This window comes from Lolium rigidum, chromosome 4 (genome assembly GCF_022539505.1).
Source record: "Lolium rigidum isolate FL_2022 chromosome 4, APGP_CSIRO_Lrig_0.1, whole genome shotgun sequence".
Classification (NCBI taxonomy): domain Eukaryota; kingdom Viridiplantae; phylum Streptophyta; class Magnoliopsida; order Poales; family Poaceae; genus Lolium; species Lolium rigidum.
In genome coordinates, this window is record NC_061511.1 from 212,563,855 (window position 1) to 212,573,474 (window position 9,620).

Genomic DNA, 9,620 nt, shown 5'->3' on the forward strand with positions numbered 1-9,620 from the left:
TTTATATGGGCACAGATCAACAGTTTTATCATTTTTATGTAGCTCAAAATATGGAGTATTTGAAATTGATATTTTGCACCCGTTGGCTAATCCAGATTTTTTTCATTTTTTTTTTGAAACTCGTAAATATTATATTTGATATTGTTTTAACCGGATCAGTAGAGCTGGGGAGCGAAAAATCTCCACTCCGAGGAACTGATGAACTCCTCCATGCATGAAGTGACAACTCTTATCTTCATTCATCATCGTAGATGTGTATAAGTTGGATGTAACCAAAATGGAATATTACAAAGGCTAACGAAGTGTGCAGCTATCCTGCGCCACAGCGACAGAAAAAACCTGTACCAACCTCTCTTTCTTTGCATGCTGCATTACGTATACAAAAACCCCATTCCAGGAAAAAGAACACGAAAAAGGACGCACACCATTCCGTCAAACACGAAACCGGCGTGGGTAAGGTCCAAGGGGGGAAGGGACCAATCCTCGCAACGCGAGTTGTTAGCTAGCTACTCGTATTCACACTGCACAAAACTAAGCTATCGAAAACAGCAGCGCTATTGATATCGCCTTATTTACAGTGAAACATATCAGCGCTCCAGGAGACTCGATCTGTCGCAAAGAAATCATTCCAGGGTGGCAAACTCATGTTTGTCTTCGTGCCACTTCCTCACGGTGTCGTCCAGCTCCGGAAATGCAGCGAGGACAAGGAGCTCTAGGAGTTCAAATGTTAGCTGCTTCAGACAAACTTGGGACTGCAGGGAAAAACCAAATTGTATATATCAGTTAACGATCATACAGTTGCTCATTCTAATGTTGCATTTATCTTCATGTTTCTTTCCTACAGTACAATTTACAGCATATAAGCATATGACTATGAACATGGATGTTTTAGGACTGTATGACTACAAACTTAAATCTACTGGTCTTAAACAGGTCGACACTGGTTAAGTTGATTGATGAAGGGCCGTATGAGTTTGTGCCAAACATGCTGATATGCTGACTTCATAAAATAACAATACTGAGAATTATGAGGACGATGAATGAGGACGATGAATGGGAAAAAGAGATGGCTTATACGTCAGCTGCATAAGCAATGACTGGTAAAAGGGGAAACACTAGGAACTTTCATGCTAATAGAACTGAGAATGTCATAGTGTTGAATAAAATGGTAAATCTGCATTCTGTATGCACTGAATCCCCAAAGATTTTTTTACCTGAAGAAAGAAGTAGATATCCTGAGCACATCTTTCGTACTCCTTTCGACCAACCAGACTCACTAGCGCAGGTGGTGCTTTATCTGTGCAGATAAAAAATGTGAACAATCAGTGCTAACAGAAGAACTCTAAAGAACATAGCAACATTCCAATCACAGAGGTGACGAGTCTGATAGCATTATATTGTTATGTCTCTCGAGACATTGAAAAATATAAGAGGGATAGCAGGTAGCAAAAAGAGCCAGGGGTGCGCCCCTGTTTCTCTAATTAGCAATGATAGCATGTACCAAGTTTACCTATTATCAGTTCACGGACAAAATCTGCACGATGTGCAGCTTCTAATCGTTGTTCTTCAGTCAGATAGTTTGTCTTCCCATCATTCTGGGCACCAGGAGAAGGTTCAGCTGGTTTTCTGCTGGGATGCTTTGTCATGAAAATTCCATCTGGCCAGAGTATCTGCAGAGTTAAAACAGGGAAGCATACAGCCTAAATTAGGGGCAGAATCAACACACAACGAGAAGAATTTGTCTAATTGGCTAACTGAAATAAACAACTCCTTCTACATTGTTTTGGCTGTTGACACCTGCTTTTCTAGGTCTGCAACCATAGACTTACCTGTTCAACACGCTTGACTGCAAAAGCAATTATCCTCCCCTTTCTCAGTAATTGAATTTTCTCAACAAGCCAGTCATCAAATGTGTCTCCCATTCCTAATTGCAGTATTTGCTTTGCTACCCAAAATGCTTGTCGTCTACAAAAACAAAAACGAATAGGTTATTGGAGATCATTCAAACCTGGGTTCATTATACAGAAGTGCACATACCAAGGTTACAGTTACAGATGCTAAATATTAGTCGTAATCAATGGTCTAGAATTAACTCACCTGATCCAGCCTCCATCTTGCAGCTGAAAAATCACATCAACCAGGTGAAATATGGGGGCACTAACATTTGGAGCCATCCACTGCATTAAAGTACGAACAAAATTGTCAGCCATGCAGCTGCTGCACAACATACAATTAAAGTAAAAGAACACCAAATGGAAAAAATGGTTTCAAAAACACGAACTATAGATTGAGCAGACATGATGAATTGATGGTAAGAGTTGTAGAAACAATCAGAACATACTTCATTAGGAGTCACTGAGTATCCATCAGATTCCAAAATTTGAGATGTATAACCAGTTTGACTTGCCAGCATTTTCTTATGATCTCCTGAATTTATCGAAAACGAGTAATCGTTTTGTTCAGGATCACTTCCAGAGTGGTCTTGATACATATCTGCACTTGCGTTGCTAACACTAGTTTCTAAATTCTGATCTGTACTTCCTTTCCTCAGTCTCAAACCATCAACAGCAGCAAAATCCTTATCCTTTTGCAAGTTATCATTTTGATATCCACTTACAGACTGTCTTGTAGAGGACAAATTTCCATTCAAAGCTTTGGGAGAATTCAATGGTTTTGCACCCTTCTCATTAGATCTTACATCTAAATTGACTGCATGAAATCAGGATGTGGGTATTAACCTGTGCACAAAGAATTTAGAAAGAGAAACTAGCTAACTCAATGAAAGGAGATTGCTCACCTGACAGTGCCTGGATAACAGAGAGAGAATCTGAGAATATGTATGTCTGCAACAAGGATATTTCTCTGTTATACACAGCACTTTGAAAAAGGTTGGTCATGGTATGTTTTAGAAGACACTAACCTGTGAATCAACACTTAGAAAATCCCAGACTTCAATACAGCTTGAAACAGTGGGGATCTGAAGAAGATTCTGTAGAATTAACAGGCAGAGTTATTATATATTCAGAATTTAACCAAACTTCAGGAGCAGATAACAGAGCACTATGTAAAGCTAGCATGACAAAAGATAAGGGTCAATTTCAAGGTTACAGACCACATGGAAATTACAGAGAAAAAAAAAGAGCTGACTGATGTTATAAGACCAGAAAGTAGCATAGCTCAATGTATCAAGGCAGTGCATGTATTCAACATTCATGCTTGCAGACATGATTTGCACTGTTTTAGTCTGATACTTAACTAAGACTCAAACTAAGTACATTCCAAGAGATTGTTTCTTGATTAGACATCTCAATGCCAATACTCAAACTTAAGGAGAAAGTGATAACTAAAGAAAGTATCTTCAAATAGCGCAAAGAAATAAACCTTTAGATATATGTCAAGCAACTTGCATCTCTCTCGAACAACAGGAACCTCTAACCCTGATGAGAGGAAATGCTTTGGAGGCAAGTGAAGACTGTACTGAGGATATTCTTTCAGACGCCGATGCAGCTCTTCAAAATGACGAAACCTGATTAAAGCACACAGCAAACCAGAGGAAGAATTAGAAAGCAATAACACAGTTGAATAATCATTCATATCCAAATCATCTGTTTTTCTTTTCTTTCGAGGTATAGGCATCATAGCTGCTTTGAGCTTGTGGCTGAAATAATCAAGTGAAGAAATATAGCATAATCACCTCCTCTTGATGGACCAACTATTACCGTTGGCATCAGTTACTGAAACAGAATACACAGCAAACATGCCAGACCCGCTTTTGACAATGCTGGCTCCTACTACCTGAATAAGGAAATCTAATAAAGATATGTACCACCAGTAGTTACAAGGATCAAAGAATGTTTAACAGATAATGTGTTACCTCACATCTTAACTTTAAATATGAGTCTTCCAACACGTTGGTGCTAGAATAATTAGATGAAAAAGAAGAGCCACTTGATGGCAATGACAAAGATGAAGCATTGGCACCACTAAGCATCCTAGTGATACTTTCCACCTCAGTATCATCATATGGTCCATCCGCCCTTGAATCATTTGCTGATGTATTTAGTATACCAAAATCACCACCAGCCAAGAAAGATCTATCAGCCTCTTGCCATAAGGGAGTCTTTTGAGCAACTGTCCTTGACCTTTTCCTTCCTGATGAAGTTCTCGTCATTTTCAACTTTCCCACATGACTTCGATTTGTTCTTGCTTTATGGAAATTAGACAATTCAAGTGGATGATGTATATGAGACGAGGTCCCATTTCCTTTACTTTTGCTATCCCAAACTCTGGTTACAGGAGAGTCTAAGCCAGTCACATTGTTATTTTCTTCCTCCTCGGTGCCATATGAACTCTCACTGTCCACAGCTAAATCTTCTTGGCTGGCATGCTCTGCCATTTCTTCAGATAAACTTTTTGGCAGGTGATTTATGCCATTTGAACATGCAGGAGTAGCTGAGGTTTTTATGGGATGATGTCCCTCAGAAGACGACGTTGTTTGCCTTTGTGGAACGGTAGGATGATGACGAATTGACGACCCCTGCATTGAAGAAGTGGTGACCAAAGAAGATCTAGCAGGTGCTATGGTAACATGGTTTGCATTTTCTAATTTGTAATTCTTCCCTCTAGTCCACATATTCTCAAGGTGCTCAGGTGCTACAGCTCGATTTTTTCGGTGGGAGCTGAAATCCAATGTTTGCGCTGACTGTCCTTCGTAACTCTCTGTAGTTATCCTGCCACGAGTTTGGGGATGTGCAGAAATGCCGGTATCTGGATAGATGTGGAAACTGGAAGGTAAACTGCCTGACTCAAGCGGATGTGAATCATTGATTATACAAGAATTAGGGGATTTTGGTTTGACACTCGATGTACTTTTAGTTTTACTGAGTTGCATATCTGAAGCAGTCTTGGACTGACCCTGACTAAATCTCACAAGTTCAACCCCAGGACTCGAGTGATCTGCCAGTGCAGACAGTTCATCCACAGATGGCATAGGAGGTTCCCTTTGCTTCAGCGTCCCAACATCCTCCGATCCAGCAACTCCTTTATCTGCCTTATTGGCACGAGAAAGAACCAAAGCTTCAATCCTTTCATTTATAAACCTGCAAATTTTACATCTCAATGTGATGGCACTAGAAAATACTAATGCTCTAGTCCAGGTGTATGTTACTACCTTGGATTTGCTAAGTTTATGACAGGCCTCAAAACTGCACACGCAAGAAGTTCTCGTGCAGTACAGTGGAAGAACGAGCACTGTAGATTCTCAGGATTTACTGTGATTGAGATCAAACCATCAGCAAGACTTTGTAAGACCTGGGAATAAAAATAAACATATTGTATGCATCAGATGATCAGATAAACTTTGATGCTTAAGCAGATACAGGGTCATGAAATCAACATGATTACCAAGATGCTCAACTCACGAACAATCATAGGAAATGTTAAATTGACACATGAAGTATGAGGCAGTGTGTGTTGTCAAACTTATGGATAGGAACAAAAGGTAAGTGATATGCCATGTCTCACAGACAGTTTATGCAGGAAAACATTACAACTTATTGCGTTAGAAAACAAAAGGTATCGTTCGAATATGCATGCTTAAATATGTGTTGACCACTTGACCTAACACTACAACTAGAAGCACCCAATTCATCCCAAGGATAGATCCAACATGGTACAAATACAATACAGGTGCATATGTAGCACATGAACCTTATGATGCACTGAAAAGTAAGAAGAGGAGGAGAGAGGGAGCGGATAATCCTAATTCCAGACACAACTTGTCATCAAGGGATTGACCTAATTTTGGATGTTTGGCGACTGAACATCTTACTATAAGCAACAAACGAAAACCTCGACATCAATAAAGTCTTACCTTGTATTCAGCACTGGCTGAAAATAAAGCCGGATGCAACTTGCTTTGAGCTATAAGAGCAAGTTTCAGTTCAGCGTCACGACGCTCTGTCGGGAGGTTAACAAACTTCTCTTTTCCAATCTTAGCTTCACAGGATTGATAAAGCTCCAAATTATGGCATATGAGATCGACCAGATCCCTGCATAAGGTAGATAAGGTCTTGCTAAGGGACCCAATGTTCTGAGAAGATACATTGTTCAGTTATTTCATCAGATAGAAAAAGCTTTCTAACCTGGTTAGCAGAGTGATAAGGTTAATGTTTCTTGCCCGACTAGAAATCTCTCCGAGGACAGAATTAACTATACTGATGAGTTCCTCCGGTCCGTTCTTATCAGGTGTTACACGGGAGTACCAAAGATCTGTTACCCACTCTGTGATAAGATGCCTTGTGAACTGATCAAATGCTGCTTCAACTGGAGGCGAATTCACCTTGCTCCTCCAAACTGAATTTCCACTCTTCTGAGCAAGGGAAGGTTTGCTTAACTCGGTACTTTTCGTTTTGGCAAGCGGTCGACTGGCATCATGATCTGTAGTAGCCGTGCTCTTTCTACGGAAGTCGTAGTCAAGTGACATGTAGCGAAATAAAACTATCAAAGCTATGGAAAATGGGAAGTTAATCCAGACTGAAGAGCTTGTCACTGCAATGGAGAAAACCAGTCATTTAGCACGACCATAAGCAAGCAACAGTGTTATAATAGAATTCAAACAAATATGGGTGCTGCCTGCGATTGCAATCTAAATCTGACTCGGCGTATTGTCATTTTCGGCAATTTTAACCAAAGCAATATGAAATTGCTGGCCATACGTACGCGAATTCACCATCGAACTTACACGTGTAGCTCGTACAGTCCTTCTCTTCAGACACTCTACCGTAAGATTCACCTATAGCAGTTCGACCAACAACTGATATGATCCGTGTCTACAATTTCGCTACAAATCCCATTCACCATGAGATTGCAGTAAAATTTCAGATGCCCTGAGTAATTCACCAATTGTCTAAACTGGAAACAACCTGCCTGCCCAGAGCTAAGTCCAGTCTACAACTGCCCAATGCAAAAAAAATTACAGCACCAACGTAATAAACTAGCATTGCTACTGTGCAGATGCGCATAAAACGATGCCCGGATCAGCGCCCCGCATCAGGATTCAGGAGTAACCACCAGCATAAAACCTAGTCACGGCACTAACGACGACCAAAACCGACGCGTGGACCAAAATCAGCTACAATCACCGGCGCGCATCCCGCCCGGAGATCGAGCCTGCGGGCGGGCGGGCGAGTATCATCCTAGGGTTTGGGAGAGCGACTCACGGGACATGAGGAAGGCGAGCCCGAAGGCGAAGACGAGGAGCAGCACGGCCCGCTTCTTCCCCTCCTCCACGAGGTCGCGGGCCGTGAGCGCCCTCCTGGGCGGAGCGGCGCCCGGCGTCGGCATCCTCCGCCGCCGGCGGCGAGGCGCGGGGAGAGGGGCGGTGGCGCGCCGGCGGCCGGAGTTTCTGTGTTTGGGAAGGGGGGACGGCCGGTCTAGTGGGTGGTGGCCTTTTCTGGGCGACTGAATTTGTTTCTTTTTGTGTTTTGTTTTTTTGTTGATGTGTTTTTGTTTGAGCCAGGTCACTGCACGGTGGGACCCGCTTGGAGTGAGCTGGGCCAGCTGGCTATTTTCTGCCTTGTGTAAATTGACCAGGCTGTACCAGTTATTAAAAAATCTAAAATTAAGGAAAAATGGTAATGCTATGCAGAAATCTGAATAAAATCTCCGCGGGTTTATTTCTCATATTTATTCATAGTTTATTAAGGCTTGTTTGAGTATATTTTGATCGGGCTCAAATATGAATCTCTTTCGAAGCTCTGAATTTGAATCGGAACCTCTCGCGGTCTGAAACACGCTACCAGTGCGGGCATCTCTCCATGCATGCTTAGTGTGGTGGAACGCACAACATAGATAATTTCCTTTTTCCATTCGTCTTGAAAATACAATATATGTACCATTGACAATTAGTGAATTTCATTCCTATGGATGCTATATGCCTATCATTGGTAGTTGTCGCCTATTAGCACCATAAATTCTTGCATCCGCCACCGACGAGAACCGCTCGGAAAGCGAGGGTGGAAGTGAACAGGTCTTGAAAAAGGACATTTGGAGGGGTTTTGTCAGTGGAAGACAACAGAATAGTCATAAGCAATATGTTCACGGGTTCTTGTTATGTGGAATTTCTCTACTGAATTTGTTTTTTCTTTTAAACTATCGGAAACAATGTTGGAGCACACATCCATGTGCACCACACAGTCCATCTTTGTTCCATCTTTGTTTGTGAAAGTGACACGTGTAGGCCAGATCCGGCCCCAACTAGATTAAATGGCTCTTGAATGGGTCAGAAAGAGACTAGGAACGAACACAGACATGAATGAGAGCAACGGGTGACATCGGAACCGCTAGTAACAAACTTTTTGTGTATGAAACGACAGAGAAACCTGAACATTTTTGTTTCAGGTAGAGCAGAAGCTAAACCCTGTCTTCGGCGGCCGACGGTGGCGCCGACCCCGGCACGATATCAGCTCTGCACACCGGGCAGGTGCTGCTGCTCTTCATCCACGACGCAATGCACCCTTGGTGGAACAGGTGCCGGCACGCCGGAACCTCGCCGCACGCCGCCCCGTGCACGAACGCCTCCAGGCATATCGGGCACTCCAGCTGCCTCTGCCCCGGCGCCACGGCGCCGGAGTACGGGAAGTACCCAAGCTCCTTCCCCGCGACCGGCAGCGGCGCCGCCGTGTTCCGTTCTTCCTCTTGGCGCGACCAGCATAACCAGCACAAGTATACGAGGGGTAGCAGCGAAACCGCCCCTACGGCCACCAAGCAAACGGCGAGTAGGTATACGAGTACTTCCGCCGCGTCCATCGTCGTCCCCCGGAGCTCTGCTCTTCTGCCTCGATCGGCTGTAGCTAGCGCGTGCTTTCGTTCGTTGTGAAACAATGGGATTGCGCGCGCGCAGTAGATTCAGCCGGACATATATGGGGATGCGAGTACGCCCGCGTCGTCTCAAGTCTGATTGAACAGTAAGATCTTGTAAATGGAAGGTACATATGTGCTTGCCAAAGGCGACACAGACATCTCGTTTATTTTAGGAATCGCACAGGATACAGGCAGCCCGTACGTGTATTTCTTGGGGTTCTCGGTCGACATGGAAACCTTCCGATCAAGGGGCAAGGGCGCAATCGGCCAAAAACAAACAAAAATAAAACACCAATCATCCGACTTACGGTCTTCACCACATCCAAAACCTCATCTCCGTCATCACTTGAAATCTCAAACTCGACATGAGCCATCGAGATCTACTGGGCGCATTCATCTGGCTGCCCCATCAGTGTAAGCAGTCGGCACCATGGTAACCGCAGCTAAAAATGCACGATTATCAAATGTTCGCGCCAGGTACAACTAAGAAAGATGAACATAAATATATATATTTAATAAAACTATAACATTATCAAGTTGACGTGTAATGTTTGTACATGCACATATATAATACTCCTACGTTGAAGTAATTATTTGCGGTGTTGTTAGTTCTCGGTCGAGAACTAGCTTAGTTCTTAGTCAATTTCTAAACCATAGGATTGCATGTGCGATCATGAGTTGCAACTGAGAGTTTTCTAATTAGGTAGTTCGTTCTAGTCATGACATGCAACATGGGTTGCAACTACACTTAACCTTTG

The 9,620-nt window shown here is 42.9% G+C and overlaps 1 protein-coding gene across 1 annotated transcript; it reads right to left on the reverse strand.

Annotated features, from left to right (window-relative positions):
* Positions 1 to 215: 215 nt before the first annotated feature.
* Positions 216 to 7,359, reverse strand: LOC124707003. Its single transcript, XM_047238667.1, has 15 exons — positions 7,221 to 7,359; positions 6,144 to 6,549; positions 5,873 to 6,050; positions 5,171 to 5,310; positions 3,875 to 5,099; positions 3,695 to 3,795; positions 3,382 to 3,526; positions 2,921 to 2,989; positions 2,798 to 2,843; positions 2,342 to 2,709; positions 2,098 to 2,177; positions 1,830 to 1,965; positions 1,511 to 1,670; positions 1,215 to 1,297; positions 216 to 752 (listed from the first exon to the last, which is right to left on the reverse strand). Exons 1-15 carry the CDS (start codon positions 7,342 to 7,344, stop codon positions 624 to 626), a joined length of 3,390 nt encoding a protein of 1,129 aa, XP_047094623.1. The 5' UTR covers positions 7,345 to 7,359; the 3' UTR covers positions 216 to 623.
* Positions 7,360 to 9,620: the final 2,261 nt, after the last annotated feature.